The sequence below is a fragment of the Nansenia antarctica genome (assembly GCF_963989245.1).
Source record: "Nansenia antarctica genome assembly, chromosome: 16".
Lineage (NCBI taxonomy): Eukaryota > Metazoa > Chordata > Actinopteri > Argentiniformes > Microstomatidae > Nansenia > Nansenia antarctica.
The window spans coordinates 20,229,710-20,246,398 of NC_137686.1; the positions used below are offsets into that span (position 1 = coordinate 20,229,710).

Below are 16,689 nucleotides of genomic sequence, written 5' to 3' on the forward strand. Positions count from 1 at the left end.
CCTTCTAACCTAAATTATTATTCGACCAGACAATCATGTCAAGCAAAGTAACTAGTAAGTAAAGCTGCTTGTGGTTCATTTCGACCGCCACGCGCCAGCAGCTGCGCGGCGATGAACGAACGTCCTGATACTGTCCCTCTGTTTGCTGTCAAAATAAAAGTCCCAATGTTTATTTACGAGGCAAGCACTACTTTTAGGCAAGACAGAGCTTTTCATGCGCCCCCACCTGTATTAATTATAATAATTATCGTTATTTTCCCGCGGTTGCTAGGGTTAACATCCAGTCAGTTGCTAGGGTTAACAGCCAGTGTTTACATTTCGGGGTCCTAATGAAGCCGTACTCGAATTCTGATTGGTTTATCAACTAGAGCGACCAGCGATGTGCCTGAGCAGACAGACTATTAAAAAATAAGTTTGTGAAAATCTCCGACATAAATACAGCTGCAAACAAATTGTTATAGACTTAAGAGAATTACTTAATATCGTATGTAAGAGATCGTTTACTCTGTAGATGGAAAAAGCTAAACTTCGCGATAAACGCGTTCGGCCCACCACCTATATCCCCAGTTGGCCTTTTTTAATCGTCATCAACAAAATAATGTTCATAAATTGAGGATTTGTAAATCGTGAGCAGTGGATTTATCAAATCAGATGAATAGGCTTTTATTTTGAAAAATAAACATACCCGGAAGAGGGAGCGGAGTAGTTGTTTACAGTCCAGCGAGCTTTTCTCCTGTCTTCTGCTGTGCTGTTACAAGAACTGTGACTGAGGGTAAAAATGGACTTTTATGATTTTGGACGGATGATTAGATTAGTAAAGAAGTAACTCTACGCGAACCGTCCGTTTACTACTGGTTTGTTTCGGTCGAATTAGTTCAAAACGTAACCAAATTAAAATGGTACTGTGACATGCCTAGCAAATGCATATGGCCCCTAAATGAATGTGTGATGGAAGGCAGAGGGTTGGTGAAGCAAAGCCAATTCTGGCAGATGATGATTTCCTAAACTAACCTCTCAAACAGCAACTCGGTGTTGAATCACAGAGACATCGATTATCCCCCCATCCCCACTGTATGTATTATACAAGCTATAGCTACACCTCCATATCGGCTAGCGCTATTCTGTCATTAAACGTTGATGCATTTTGACTCCTCCAACAGTGAACCTGCAAGCCCCTGAATGGCGACTACCAGTGATTTCCACTTACAGTTTCAAGGTCAGCATGAGTTCTAATTCTCTACTCAAAATTGTGTCCAAATATGTATCGCAGCTTGGAGGAACTTGGCCATTCATGATTTCAATGCTGAGGCTCAGTCTGTCTTGGTTTGCATGATGATAATGCTTTTATTATGTCTCTTTTGTAACAATAAATAAGAATTTGAAGATGATGGAAACCTACTGGGAGGCAACATAAACAGGGATGCGACAACCATCAGCATCCAGGACGCAGGTCATAAGCCACACCACGCCAGACCTGGTGGGATGACTCCACATGAGGACGACGAGGACTCACTGACCAACGACGACAGGACTGAGGTGAGATAAAGCATTGTTTATAATCATATATCCATGCTGTGTCCCAATAATGTGTGTGATGATAACTCATTCATTATGTGTTAGATTCTGGAGTGTTTTACTGCATACTACATTGTGTTAAACGTGAGGGTATTTTTCTCTTAGCTTCTCTCTGGTCAGAAGAAAAGTGCCCCTTTCTGGACCTTCGATTACTATCAAACATTTTTTGATGTTGAGACCCATCAGGTAGTACACATTTATCACAAAGTTGTTTTTCCCTCATTGATCAACATTGACGCTTTCTGACATCAATCTGAATTGAATCGGATAAACTTCGGATAACACATTGAGCTTGTTGATTACATTATTTCTATATTGTAATTGTTTATGTTTATGCTTAGGTAAAGGATAGAATCATTGGATCACTACTGCCATGGCCAGGAAAGAATTTTGTTCGTCAATATATCCGCAGCAACCCTGATCTCTATGGTGAGCATTTCAACTAGAGTATTAGTTTTCAATGGACAAAGCAACCTCTCATGTTCTCTATTTGAGTACTTGGATCTCTGCGCTTTCAGGACCTTTCTGGATTTGTGCCACTCTTGTCTTCGCCATTGCCATAAGTGGAAACATATCAAACTTTCTTGTACATTTGGGTCAACCAAAGTATAAATACGTGCCAGAGTTTCGGAAGGGTAAGTAGGGTCCAGTTTATTCCAAAGTTCACACTCTGTCACGTGCAGCTGGCAAAACAGATGGGACACAACCCCAATGAGTTTTGAAAAAGACTAATGTACTGCATATAATAACAGTTATTTCACATTTTCCAGTAACCATAGCTGCAACAGCGATCTACAGCTACGCATGGCTGGTGCCTCTTGCCCTCTGGGGTCTCCTGATGTGGCGAAACACCAAAGTCATGAACTTGGTGTCCTACTCCTTCCTGGAGATTGTCTGTGTCTACGGATATTCACTCGCCATTTATATACCAGCCGTGGTAAGAGCTGAGAACATTGATTTTGTATTTGACTACAGTATGTGGCATTTTACGCTAAACATTATTAGACTTGGACGTAGACGTGATTTATGTGTCAAAGTAAAATAAATGACACTTCCAATCATAATATTCAATGTTTCCAATGGTTGTCATTTGTTGGTTTGTATACAACAGGAACATATATGACTGTGTTATTAATACATTCTATATTGATTCAGCATGAAGAAGTAAATCCATTGTAAGCACTAAAATGGTTTTGTTGAATTGTCAGGTGCTGTGGATCATACCATATGAGGGGGTGAGGTGGTGCTCCATTGTGGTGGCACTCTGTCTCTCTGGCTCAGTTCTGGCGTTGACCTTTTGGCCCGCAGTCAGGGATGACCATCCTAGAGTTGCCATAGCGATCATGTCAGCCATTGTGGCTCTTCATATCCTGCTGGCTGTTGGTTGTAAGGTAAGGTTTTGTGAGTTTTAGTTAAGTCAGTGTTGATCAAGTTAAACTTTAATCGTTATACTGTATGTACTGGGATACAGGGGAGTGTATTACCGTACAATGATATTCTTACCTTTCATCATTTCCTGGCAACCCTTCCCAGGCATATACAATGACTCGATCAGCTAAGTGAACTAATATGTGAACTAATACTATTATGTTCTAAATGACCTCTGTGTACGCAACTGGCTGCATGTGATCTTAGATGTTATGCTACACTGCCATTTTGGAAGTATCCTCTCTGTGCGTGTAAAAGGATTATACCCAAAGGTGTCAAGTTGGTTTTCCCCTGTGGCTTCTCTACGGACGGAAACAATGACCATGGCAGTTAACTGGCATGGAAAACAGCCAGTTGCTACACTTCCCAGTGTGAACATAGTCCTTCTGGTGTATCAGGTGTCTGATGACATATAATATACTGTTTAAATGTTTGCCAAATTACTAATAGGAATGCTGTACTCTCTCTGTAGCCTATTCTAAGTGATGTGTTGTTGTTTTTATCCAGGCTTATTTCTTCAGTTCACTAGACGTTGAACGCCACCCTGAGTCTGTGTTGGATGTAATCAAGTCATCACCGACCATAAACACGCACTGAACAATCTTTTGAGGTAACTAGTGGAATAAAATGTATTCTTATAGCCCTTTATAGATTGTATATAGCCACTAGTGCAACCTGCAGTACATGTACATAGTCTGTTAGTTATCAGAGTTGTGCCAGGGTTAGGTATTTTTCTGAAATTCTTTCAAAATTTCAGTCAAGTACCCTGCCCCAACATCTGATACCACCGTGACTTCCTCTACATGATTTCACCTTCCATTACAAGTGTTATTCTTTTGTAATTGCAGGTTCTCCTGTTGCCTTATTAGAGAGAATCAAGTTGCTGTGGCGATGAAGTCATGTGCCGTCTGGATTTCACCTGTCTTGCTAAGTCCTTGAAAGACCCAGCATACATATGTGGTCTGGCAGTGTGACCTGTGAAAATGAACGCTGGTACCATGTTATTTCTAATGGGATGGGTTCGAAACTGCCTTAAAGATAATATTGCTGGGGGTGGTGTTACTGAGTAGACCTTTTTGTACTAACTATTTAGGTAAACTTGATATGGACAATACACTATTTAATGAACATGTAATTTAGGAGACACTTCTTTGTATTTTTACATTTTTTTTCACAAAGCAGTTGCTATTTCATCTGAGGTATGTTCATAACACTCCCAAGGGCAAACATTCTACAATTATTCTGCTTCGAATCAATCTGTTTCAGTGGGTATTATATTGTTACACAAATGGTAACTACTGTATTCTTATCATGCTCAAAGTACATGTAACTATGTATTCTCGATGTAATGCCAAAGTTCTATTCAATCTCAATGGACTATTACTTTTTTATAAAATATCTATTCAGTGGTATCACCATAATTTAAACACTAAGTGATTAGTACATAAATGTATTAATTCCTTTCATGATTATTTATTGTATGGGGGTGCAGTTTGTGTACTTCTCTGTGGGACCAAATTGTGCGCCTTCGTAGTACAATTTAAATAAATGTTCAGGTTTAAAGGTTATGAGCTGATTTGTGTCCTGTCTCTCTGATTAAGAGGTTACCTAGGTTACCTATGTTTTGTTAGTCTTATTCGTGTCTAGTCTCTTTGCACAGGTATCATCAATGATCTGGCACGACAGATCAACTTTTTCACTTTGTCCTAACATGACTTTGGGGAAGTGGTTCTTTTTATGTCTGTCTGCCTGTACATCTGTATTATTTGAAGTTTAAATATTTAAGGGTGAGAACGTAACCAATAGGGACACAAGTAATTGCAACCTCTAGAGGTCAGCCAGGGTGGACTTTTCTATATTCATTATTTTTTTTAAAGCCTGTCTGATGTCTGAACTGTCAGCAACTGAAAACTGTCTGATATGTTGTCCGAACAGATATAATCTAGTGTCTTTGTGGTGCTGACAGGATCAAATACAATGGAAAGTGTTACCCATAGCCTACTGTATTTCCTCAGATTAAATACCTATACAACACAACACACATTTTACCGAAACTCACCCACAATTTAGGACGATTTGGTTTTAATAATAACCCATGAAAGATAGGGCTCAAGTATTTGATTTAATTAACAAAATAGAAAAATGGTGTCACTTGAAACTGTGTCAAAGGGATGGTGTGCACTAATTAATGGTCATTCTAGCCTCAGCTTTAAGTTACACTGGAGTTGGCTCTGACAACCTCGAAAGGAATGTCAACTGCTTATGTCCAAGCAGAAAGGACATGCATGGTCACTGCTCTTGCATGCAAAGTGGATATAACATGGTACATCATAGAGGAGGGGGAATAGGCTTTTAATTAGGTTTTTTTAAATCAATGTTTGGGGGTTTTTTTGCCATGGGAGGCACCACATTTATTATGCATTGAAACTTAAAGCGGGTAAGACTTGTACGATGTCTTAAGTCATGCTTCTTTGTTTTATGTGTGTTTTTTGAAACAAAAGAGCTGGGATGGCTGCGAATGGAAAAGGTGAGAAAATGTCAAAATTTGAGACAGTAAAACTATTGGAGAAATGCAGAAAGGAAAGAGACGAGTCAATGCACAGAGAAGGTGTTCTCAGGGAAAAAATGAGACAGTATGAATCTCGGATGAGATCAACAGAGGCCCTGAAGCAGAAACTGAAGACCTTGACTTTGGACAACAAGGAGATGCGGAAAACGGTAAAGACCCTCCGACAAGAGATAGGACTTGAGGCCAATCCCAAATTCAACGGAAAAACCACTAAAGACATAGTAAACGAGTACCATGAGAAAGACCGTCAGTGCAGTTCTCTGGTTGAAAAAGCTGGCAAATTGAGTTTGACAATTGATGATCTAACCTCTGAGTTGGCAAATGCTGTCACCTCCAAAACACTTTTGGAAGATCAGGTTCAATCATTGCAGCAGAATCTAAAAGACATGACAAATAACCAGCGTCGTTTGCTCAAACTGTGGGAGGACAAGAAATCCCAAAGGGAGCAGATCTCTCTCCCTGCAATCGCCCAAAGACCGGGGCAGAAACCGGTGGCGAACCACAAAGCGGTCCAGACTGAGATGTCCATCAACTCAGCCCAGAAGCTGCCAGCCAACGCGTTTGAGACCAGCCACAAGCCCTCCCGTCGAGAGCCCGAGAAGAAGCCTTCTTTAGAAAAACGAGGTTTAGCAACGTTGACTAATGGCAATCATCACCGCGAAAAGACTGCTTTCATTCATGAAACGAAAGGAATCCAGAATTGATGTTTGATTACTGACTGTTACAAGTATAACGAGAAATGTAAGAATAAGTAAAGAAATGAAGTAAAAAAAAAAAAAAAACGATTTAAGGCTTATGTGGGGGAAAAAGTAATTAAGATGCCTAATTGAACCAAGCATAATTAATTGATCAAGTCGTAAACTTTTATTGATAAGCCACTTAACATGCGCCTGTCCCACTGTGATTATACTTTTTTGTATTAGCTCACCATAATTAAGTTGACCTGAATTCACCAAATGCTGATTACATTTTTTTTTTTTTTTTACAGATATCAATCATATATGGTATGTAATGTAATGTTGTTAATAAACCTGTTAGTTCATTGCATAAAACAAAACAAAATATTATCTTTTCCTATCATGTCAAATGTGACCTACATAAGATTACTCCTACGAAATCCTATTATTATTATTATTATTATTATTATTATTATTATTATTATTATTATTATTATTACTCCTACGAAATCACAAATATGCTGGAAAAGTCGCCAGTCAAGCAGGCGGTACGAGAGACGGACTGTGAATGGGGGCTTTCACGAGGTCCTTTGAATGCATGTGGCGCGCGATATGCGAAACTGCTCAACTTCGAATGGGATGTTACCTGCCAGCTTGTCAACTCACCTTTGAGCAGTTTTAGGTGCCAGACACTCCTGTCGTCGTAACACAATGATTTCTGCCGAACAAAGCTGTTGGTTCGTACGTAAGGTAAGTCTTTACACGCTTTGTTAATAACCTGTCAAAGCTGAAACACACAGCAAGCTAGCTACCAGGCTAGTCAGCTAACCGGCTTGCTAACCATCTCTTTGTCGCAGACTCGTAACCAGAGAAATGTCCCAACGAGTGTTTGACTAGCTAACGTTAGCTATCAAGCCAATGTATTATTCAACAAACGTTGTTCTTTGACACTTCAACCCTTGGTAGCTTCTTGCCTGTGGAGATCAGACGCCGGTGATGGAATCTGACCACTGAAGCTAGCTCTCAATTCCCAAGGACCATAACTCAGTTAGAAGTAAACAAAAGTGACCATGGTATCGTGACGTTAGAATTATAGGGTTCTATCTCAATTTTTGTCAAAATTGATTATTTTTTTTACATAATCTGATCCATTAGGTGTTTATTAATGCCTGTGTGGTGTTGTTTTTAAAATGTTGACATTTTTGAGTTAGTAATTCATAAAATACAAAGGTTCCATCTCACAGAACATAATGCTAATGGAATGTAAACACTTTGACGCTCAATATCTCTGAACTGCCCTAAACGGAGATAGAACCTTATTATAATTCTAAACTCACGATTCAACCCTTGATAGCTTGTCTGTGGAGATCAGACGCCGGTGATGGAATCTGACCACTGTAGCTAGCTCTCAATTCCCAAGGACCATAACTCAGTTGGAAGTAAACAAAAGTGACCATGGTGTGTAAACATGACATTGACCTGGGAGTGTGCTGGCTGGTTCTCAGGTGATCTGCTGGAGAGCTGTGGCCAGTATCGCCTGGTCGGTGCTGCTGCTGCCCCCCACCACAGCCGTGTTCATAGTCCTCAGCAGGTTCAGTCTGCTCCACCCCATCCTGTGGATATCAGGTAAGCAAACAGATCCACGTTGTTGTTTAACACATGACCATGGCACACGTCTGATATACAAAACCATGGGTTTTAGTTTGATACAGACATTCCTTCCTTCCTTCCTTGTCTTGTCTCTAGAATGTCTGGCGCTGTTGACTAGTACTAGTGCCATCTTCTCCTTCATCCTGCTGTCTGGAGTGGTGCTGGTGGTAGGCTTCGTCAACCTGGAGTATTACTCAGGTGAGTCGACTCGAGATGGTCTGGGACCATTTTGAAACACAACTCTTGGGTGTTAGGTGGAGCTATTAACATCATTACCAGCAGCATGTTATTTTGTTTACACCGTTAACACTCCTTTCAGACCTGCAAGATGTGGTAAAGGTTTTCTGAGTAAGGACTAGATGACTGCTTCTGTTCCTTCGCTGTATCGCTATGTTTAATAATTAGTCATTATTGTGTTGTCCTCCCCCCCAGTTGTCCCATCTATTGCCTGCTCAAAGATCGCCCTCTTGGGTCAGCTGCTCCACCCTCGTCAGTTTGTCCACTCACTGGTGCACTGTGTCATGGGAGTGATAGTGGCCTGGTGCTGTGCCTTTACCATCGGTGGCCGATATCGGACATTGGGGTACCCCTGCACACAGGGAGAAAGGTGACACATTACAGATACAACAGGTTTATCTGACATACACAAGACTATTAATAAACTTAATGTTTCCTCACATTTCTCTGTTTTGTTTTTGATGCAGTGGTAGTAGTCCTCAGATGTGCCTGAATGAGTACCACCTCTTCCTGCTGCTGGCTGGGGCCTTCATTGGATACAGCCACAGCCTCCTGGGAGTGGTCCACAACATGAGCTATGTGTCTTTTCACAGTGTCCAGGTATAACTCCTGTCTGTTTTCTTTGCCTCTTTGGCTTAAATAATAACGGTTGATTATCGGTTGACTTTTGACTGTTGGATATCTAACTGTTGGTCATTAGTTTACGGTTGCCTTTGACAATGATCATTGTTTTTTCACAATATCACTGTTTTGGTTTTCAGCAATACAAGTACCTCCGCTTCAAAGGAACTCTGCCCTTGGTGGTGAAGTGCAGCGCCACTCAAGCTCTGTATTCATCCAGAAACTACCTGGTCCTGTATTTATTTTTAGGTAAGTAAGAATTTCTGACTCAATTATGGTTCTGTTTGTCTGTGAATTATTGATTTGGTTGTTAACTGCCTTTTCTCCCCCCCTAACAGGATACGCACCAAGAGCATGGATCTGTAAAACACTGGGTCTTCAATTAAACAGGTTAATCTCACTCAAGCATTGTAATTTCACCCATGACCAGGGTGAACATGACCAGCTGTTTATAGCAGGATGATGGCACTACGGTCAATGTTGAAGGCACTGTACTGACTCAGCGATTGTTTGTACATTGTATTATCTACTCCAGCTCTCTCCACTCCTTGGACACGGTGGCTGGCCTGCTGGACTTCTCCCTGCTCTACCACCTGTGGATCAGTGGCACCTTCCTCCTGCTCACCTGGTACATCACTGTGCTGCTCTTCAAGATCTTTGTCACAGAGGTATTCACTGTTTCCTTGTCTACCAGACACTGCCATGTACTTTCTCTATGCACTTTAAGACAGTAGGGGGCACTGTTGTCAATAGTCCTACCGTCTGGGCCACAGGCACCAGCAGTGTATCGAACAACACTGAGTAAGCAATTTACCATGAGAGGAAGGGGGTTGTGGAGACATTCACCACTGGTAAATGGTTGTGCCGGAAAACCCTGTACCAGTGGTAAATGTCTCCACAACCCCCGCCCTCGAATGGTAAATTGCTTTTCTACAAAAGCTACCACATAATATAATGTTTGAGCCGAGTCAGCACAGGTGTTCTTAATCAGATTGATTGGGAGGCGCATTGATACTGGAAATGCGGTTAGAGCTGAACTGAAGGGAGTTGCGGTATTTACCACTGTTGCTAGCCAATCAGAATCCAGTATCCAAACATGCTGAATATCAGATATTATCTGCTGAAGTAATCGGAATATTGGAATTTGGAAAGAATGTGTTTCATTTTCTGCTATAAATGAACTACTTAGAACTACATATTTGCACCTCTCATAACTGTGTTCTAAGTGCCATTGAAAAGTATATAAGTGATGATTGTCTTACAGGTGTATAGTTTTGCCGTGCAGTCGACCTTCACTGAGGAAGCCCACCAGTGCCTTCCCAAAGTTCTCACTGGCAGCCAACCAATGATATTGAAGGTAATCTAGTATAGACATGCTACACATTGGAAAAACACACCTTTTCCTGTTATGATTAACTAGGATTTGCTTGTCTTTCACCAAAGACTATGTTATGACTACAAGCCCTCTCTCCATCTCAGTTTTTAGCTCTGCAGGATTTGGCTCTTCTCTCCCAGCATTCCCCTTCACGACGCCTCGAGGTCTTCAGCCTCAGCCAACCAGGTGAGGTCATGCTATTCCTGCAGAAAGATAACAGATATGCCATCCACACTCACACGTATTCCTTATTCCTCCATTGTAAATAGGACTGCTATTGAAACTCTGGCTCGCTGGTTTTTGGAGGCTAATCTTCCATTCTGACTGTTTTTCCCCAGGTGGACACCCTCACAACTGGAATGCGATCAGTAAGGAGTGTCTGGCTCTGCTGGCTGACCTGACACAGAGGCTTGTGGCATACCACGAGACAGTAGCGACCAATGGCAGGGCCAAGTCCCAGTCCACTGGCAGCGACAAGAAGTCTGCCTCATCTGAAAGCTCAGGTACCGTCGTTCTGGTATCTCTCACTTCAATCTTAGAGAACCGTCTGACTCTTAATGTATCGGATGGTGGTTGATGTTGACGGTAGGTTCGGGTTTCCCCTCAATAGCTCAGTTGGCAGAGCGAAGGACGGCATGTGGAAAGTCTCTTTGGAATACCTTGTTTAAAGCACCTCTTCTGTTTTCCCTGCCTGTGTGGCCTGCAGTGACGTCAGGGACCGAGGATCTGAAGACCCCCCACCCCGCCGTCCTCATCAAAACCCCCGGCTCAGTCTTCCTACGCTCCACCATGGGGGGCCTGCGCAGCCCCCTCACAGCCCCGTTCACCTCTGACCTGGACAGCCCCTTCGCCTCCCCAGCCCTGCGGCGCCTCACGGGCCCCGTGGAGCCCGTGTCTCCCTGGTTCGGCTCCGTCCAGAGCCCACACATCATAAGGAGAGGCCCCAAACTTTGGTCTGCTGCCTCCACAGGTGAGTCTGTGGTCCTTCCGTTATGACCCTCCCGTGTTTTAGCCATGGTGCTGCTTTCCCCTGGCCTTGGATTTATCAAATATCTTAATGTATTTAACCTTTTGTTTTTAATCCAGGTTAATCTCATTGAGATCAAACTCTTTCAAGTGAGACCTAGAGATAAATTATCTTCAATACACTACTTCACAATAAAGGGTGTAGTCGTTGTATAATGCTTCTGTATCGATGTGTGTGTAACCTCTGGCTTCTCCAGTCCTCTCATGAATCAAGATCATCATCTCTCCGTTTTCAGATTCTCAGCTGAGCAGCAGTCCCCCATCCTCTCCCGCCTCTGCGTCCAGCCCCACCCAGACAGCACAGAAACCCAGCCTCCTGGCCCAGTTCCTTCAGAACCGGAAGGAGCAGGTACTGTAATGTACTCTCCCCCCCACCACCATTTTACTGTGGTTAACACCATGCCTTATATGGTTCAGAATGTAGTGAAACAGGTGATGTATTGTTTTATCGGAAAAAACTAAAAACCCTACTTAAATTCTGTGTCTGTTTTCACACTTCATTGTCCCATTCAGGTTAAACATTTCTTCTCAAAGCGGGTGCTGATAATGTATTTGTTTAACAAGGTAAGGCTGTATGTGATCACCCTAAGATTGCATGACCAGTGACCACCAGTGACTGGAGGACACCAAGGGGACTCACTGCATGATTAACCCCAACCCCTAACCATCCAAGTCCTAATCGCCTGATCCAGAAGCCTAATCATACAGATATTACTTATAGAGCACCTAACTTGGACCACCCCCATCAAGACACTACAAATTAAGCCGTGAGATTGGCGTTCCACCACACAGACATAACTAATTAAGCAGAGAATCAATCTGGATGACATTCCTAACAAAGAGTCTCTCGAGGAATTTATCAGGTCAGAAGTGTGTTGTTACAGGGTATAACTAAGATTCATTTAACCTAGATAACGTTACGTCTCAAGATGGATGCAGGTGTTGAATATCCTAATCACCTCTGACAGCAGTAGCTCATCTATTAGTAGCTATCTGCTACTCATCTACCCAGCCTCTTGAGAGTGTAGTGTGATAAACTCTGTACAATATGTGACAGCGGCTGGGGAAAGCGGGAACAAGTCGGCAACCGACCAAATGTTCTGACTTTTATTCTGAAAAAACATAGTGGAAAATCAATTATACTCGCTAGTCAAGCCAAAATATTGCAATGGATTCGGCGAGTAATCCCCACTACTACCTAGTTAGTGTAGAGTAGTGGGGATTACTTGCATTGCAATGTTTTGGCTTTACTAGGGAATGTCATTGATTTTCAACAACGTTGACATTTATTTAAAATGTTCAGCTTGTTCCAGCTTTCCCCAGCTCCTGTCATACATCCTGAAGTCAATCCTGTGTTTGGTGGAAGTCCTTACTGTAGAAATAGATAATGGCACAGAAATGGCATTATACATGATATTTTTGTATCATAGTCGCAGTGGCTTCTCTGTAGTGTCTTGTACATGTCATCCTCTTAGATGTAATGCATGATTCTTAGACGTAGTTCATCCCGTCACCATTCATGTTCACCGCTCATGTTCACCCAATCACAAAACATTCCTTCATTTCTGCTTGACGATTCCCGCTTAGTCATGACTACATGCCATGCCAGCCTGATGACCTGGAATGTTATAATCAATGTAATCAATCATACCTAAATGTTTGGCCGAAATCATTGATTTGGTAAATCAATCGTCACCTGGGTGGCTTTATCACTGTCACTTGGCACCAAGGAATTAGTCTACTGGGGTCGGTTGCACCACTTCTTACTAAGTACAAACTAACTCTAGTTATAGCGTAAGTATTTACTAAATCAAGATTTAGTCACTACTAAACTTGAATGGGTTGCACCAAGCACACTAGTTATGACGTAGAGCTTAGTAACTACTAAATGCCTGCATTTAGTAATGACTTACGCCAAATTGGTGCAACCCAGTCCTGATCAGTTGATGCCTGTCTGATAACTGATCTCTCCTCTTGATGTTTCTCCTCCAGCTTCCAGAAGCCTCCAGTCAAGCCCTGTTTGCTGACAGCCAGTCTCACATTTGGGCGCTAGAAGGTATAGCTTATATATATATATACGGTATATGTTACGGTACATGTTACGGTTAGCTACATTTACCGTATTCCCACATGTACCGTAACATATATATATATTTTAAAAGTTTGTATTGCGGGTAGTGGTATTATTAATTATTTGGTATCACATTCTTGAGACTCCATGCATTGAATCTCCCCCGATGTCTTCGTTCCAGGGTTGTCCCATCTGGTAGTTGCCTCCTACTCAGAGGACCGGTTTGGTGTGGTGCAGACTACACTGCCAAGCATTCTCAGTAGCATGTTGATCTTACAAGAGGTGAGCTATTGAGACATCGCAGTGTAACACCCATTATAGTAGTAGTTTATTTAGATCCTTTTTTGTGTATGACCAAAAATGAAAGCGATAGCCTTTTTACATGTCTTATTAATAAACAAAACAGAAGCAAAAAACATAAACAAAACAAAAAGGTTCCAAACGTTTCATACACAATAATGATCATACTTCAGTTTTATACTAGCATTACATGATACAATCACAGATCTACAACCTCACCTGTAAAACCTAAAACCAAGTAAAACCTAAAACCAAATAAAAAGCACGACGACTGCCAATGGCCGCTGGCCTGAGCTCGATTACTTTTCCTGCTACGACTGGTTGATTGATGATTCACTTACTTAGTCAAATGTATTGATGATGTATTGATGTCGCTTTGGAATAAGGCGTCTGCTAAATGCCAGAACTGTAAATGCCTGTATGTGACACTATATTATGCATGAACTGAACTGCCATTCTGTTCCATTCCTGTATTCCAGGCTGTGGATAGACACTTCAAACTGCCACACGCGTCCAGTAAACCAGTCAGGTCCTCCTGCAGCCTCATGGAGCCTCAGGGAGACTCCACCTATAAAACCCTGAGGTTCGCCCTGAGGGCCACACTCAAGACTGCTGTCTACCGGATAACCGCCACCTTCGGGGAACACTTAAAGTAAGGCTTTCACCTCCGATACACCCGCTTGTATTGTGGTATGTGCCCTCAGTGGGGGCGGCAGGTAGCCTAGAGGTTAGAGAGGCTGGCTAGCAATCGGAAGGTCGCTAGTTCGATCCCTGCCTTAGGAAAGAGCTGCATGTGAGCTAGTGACTGGAGGGTTGCTGGCATCATATCTAAGGTACCTACCACTGCCATTGTGCCCTTGACCAAGGCACTTAACCCCTAATTGCTCCAGTGGCGCTGACTATGGCTGACCCTGTGCCTAGAGCAAAAAATACATTTTGTGTACTCTGTGCAATGACAAAAAGGTTGTAACCTTTTAAAATAAATCTAATTTATTTAATCTAATCTGTCCTTAGTGCTGTACAGATGTCTGCAGAGCACCGAAAGAGACTGCAGCACTTTCTGGAGTACAAGGAGTAACACAAACACACACTCTTCCATCATGGCTGTCGCTCTTCTGAACCACTGCTATAAAGTGTTGGATCAACGCTATAAAGTGTGTTTCTGCAAGTGGAGCCTGTGTGTGTGTGTGTTGAGATGGCTCTGAGGGAACGTCCTTCCAAAGTGCCTCTTTAATGTGATGTCAGGACTGTCACGGGGGGCAACGGATTCAAGCAAGGGCTTGAAATGAGTGGTAGAAGGGTGACCACATTGCCCTTCGCATCATGATAATGGGGTTTTGATTAAATACAATACTTGTTTAATTAAACTGCCTACAAACATCTGGATTTGGAAACATTGTGTATTGTTTGTAGAGAACAAATGATGACATAAGATGCCACTTCTGTATTTGTCATAGCCAGAATAAACACACACATTTAGTTTTTAATAGAAAAAACATTGGAATTATTTTATACATCTGGTTTTGTTTTGGCACCATTATCTGGACTTGATCCGGATTTCATTTTCAAGCAAGGGAGAAAGGTTTCTTATGTCTTGGTTTCTATGTTTCTTTGTTTGTTTCTTTTGTCTTCTCAAGTATTTTGTTATCAGCTTGTTGATACTGTTAAATATGTTGATAGTATGTATGTATGTATGTATGAATTGAATACATTCATGGGAAAGTTTAGCCGTTGCTGCTTTATTGACACCTCCACTTCTAACGAATGGTGATATGGTTGTTACATAGGTGGAGAGTCTTTCAAATGTCACTATACCAGCGAGGTTGAATGGATTTGTCCACCCGGTGAATATATAAATATAAAATGATTTCTGAAGATGCGTTTGTATGTTCAACTGTAAATAAATCTGTGAAAAGACTCTTTGGCGCGATAGAGGGCGCTGTGCACTTTCAATTCATACGGACCACGTAGGTCATAGTACCTGAGAGAGTATTGCCTTTTTCCGAAAGTTTCCCTGTACGTTTTTAGTTTTTACAGTAGCAAGAAGACGCACAACTTAAAGTATGGCTTAGGTTTAACTGATTTAATTTATACACACACACAAATAGTTAGCCATATTTCGCAACCGTATGCATGCAAGTCGAGAATAGTCTGTCACACACCCCCAGTCTACACGACCCTTGTAGTATTTGGCGCGTGTCACAGAGTATCACATGGGACAGCATGGACAGGCTACGGGAACAGCGGAGATACCATGAATAGACTGTCCCAGTTCCACGGAGTGATGGAGAACTTGTGTCGACGATACGGATAATGTTATTGCATAGTAAACGGACATCTCCTTTTCATCTGAAGGTGAGTAACTATTGAAGTGTTTTAAACATTGGTCTTAAAATATATTTTCTTCTAAGTTTCAGAAGTTTATCATGATTAACGGTATACGCCAATTTAAGTAGATTATTTATGTTTCAGTACATTTTTCGTGCAAAAAAAGAACATTGCGAGCAAAAGGTTGATCATAGATCCATAGACAGGCTACTTCGTTATCTAAGTAAACATACAGAAATACATCAGGATACTTGTGATACAAAGGTGAGACAATGTTGGACCTACAGACAGTCAGGGTAGATGAGATGTCAAAAGAGTGCTTGTGAATAAGACATAAGTAATAACTCAATGTAGCCGTTATCATTTAAGAATGACATAGCTGAATGAATATAATAATTCCTAGATCGGTTGTTTTTGCATCAATGTCATAACAAATCTTCCAGATGTTTTATTCATAAAAAGAGGGGGCGTCCCAAATCTGAGCCTTTCTTTAGAGCCTTTCTCCTTAGGAAGTTGTCCCAAGGAGTTCCCCTGTGGGTTTACCACTAATCTGAAGCATCTTTCTAAGTTATCTTACACGGATGTTTTGTGAACTAGCAGATGATACGGTTTAAACACTCTTCTTTTGTGCATGCAGCCAGTGGCCCCTAAATTTCCCTAAAATCAGACTGTCCTTGAGATTCAGGGTAGATTAGTGAATCAACACTTCTTATTGTTTTATTGGTAACAAGTGACTTTAACAGCATTTAATCAGGAAACTGATTTATGATGAGTGATTCTTTCGTCATATTCAGGCAGTACGAGTCTTGCCAAAATCATTTTAATTGCATCT

The 16,689-nt window shown here is 41.7% G+C and overlaps 3 protein-coding genes across 4 annotated transcripts; all 3 read left to right on the plus strand.

Annotated features, from left to right (window-relative positions):
- The first annotated feature begins 699 nt into the window (after nucleotides 1-699).
- Nucleotides 700-4,547, plus strand: yipf1 (Yip1 domain family, member 1). 2 transcript variants are annotated; one of them, XM_080546346.1, is made up of 10 exons: nucleotides 700-772; nucleotides 1,161-1,216; nucleotides 1,376-1,536; nucleotides 1,681-1,761; nucleotides 1,917-2,004; nucleotides 2,094-2,210; nucleotides 2,346-2,512; nucleotides 2,784-2,966; nucleotides 3,511-3,613; nucleotides 3,852-4,547. In XM_080546346.1, exons 2-9 carry the CDS (start codon nucleotides 1,180-1,182, stop codon nucleotides 3,598-3,600), a joined length of 924 nt encoding a protein of 307 aa, XP_080402472.1. In that variant the 5' UTR covers nucleotides 700-772; nucleotides 1,161-1,179; the 3' UTR covers nucleotides 3,601-3,613; nucleotides 3,852-4,547. The 2 variants fall into 2 exon arrangements, with proteins under 2 accessions (XP_080402472.1, XP_080402473.1); XM_080546347.1 differs by lacking the exon at nucleotides 700-772 and adding an exon at nucleotides 1,057-1,071.
- Nucleotides 4,548-5,511: 964 nt separating this feature from the next.
- Nucleotides 5,512-6,276, plus strand: LOC308172094 (uncharacterized protein; the record flags this gene model as incomplete). Its single annotated transcript, XM_080547004.1, has 1 exon — nucleotides 5,512-6,276. The coding sequence occupies one exon, from the start codon at nucleotides 5,512-5,514 to the stop codon at nucleotides 6,274-6,276; it is 765 nt and encodes a 254-aa protein (XP_080403130.1).
- A 587-nt stretch (nucleotides 6,277-6,863) lies between these two features.
- On the plus strand, nucleotides 6,864-15,428 carry ndc1 (NDC1 transmembrane nucleoporin). The gene is given in 19 exon segments (XM_080546761.1): nucleotides 6,864-6,999; nucleotides 7,755-7,875; nucleotides 7,996-8,097; nucleotides 8,332-8,507; nucleotides 8,511-8,597; nucleotides 8,599-8,736; nucleotides 8,898-9,006; nucleotides 9,096-9,147; nucleotides 9,293-9,425; nucleotides 10,022-10,114; nucleotides 10,237-10,318; nucleotides 10,471-10,635; nucleotides 10,839-11,102; nucleotides 11,395-11,507; nucleotides 11,672-11,722; nucleotides 13,151-13,214; nucleotides 13,411-13,511; nucleotides 14,009-14,181; nucleotides 14,544-15,428. Coding segments are annotated over 19 exon segments (2,127 nt in total). The 5' UTR covers nucleotides 6,864-6,960; the 3' UTR covers nucleotides 14,608-15,428.
- Nucleotides 15,429-16,689: the final 1,261 nt, after the last annotated feature.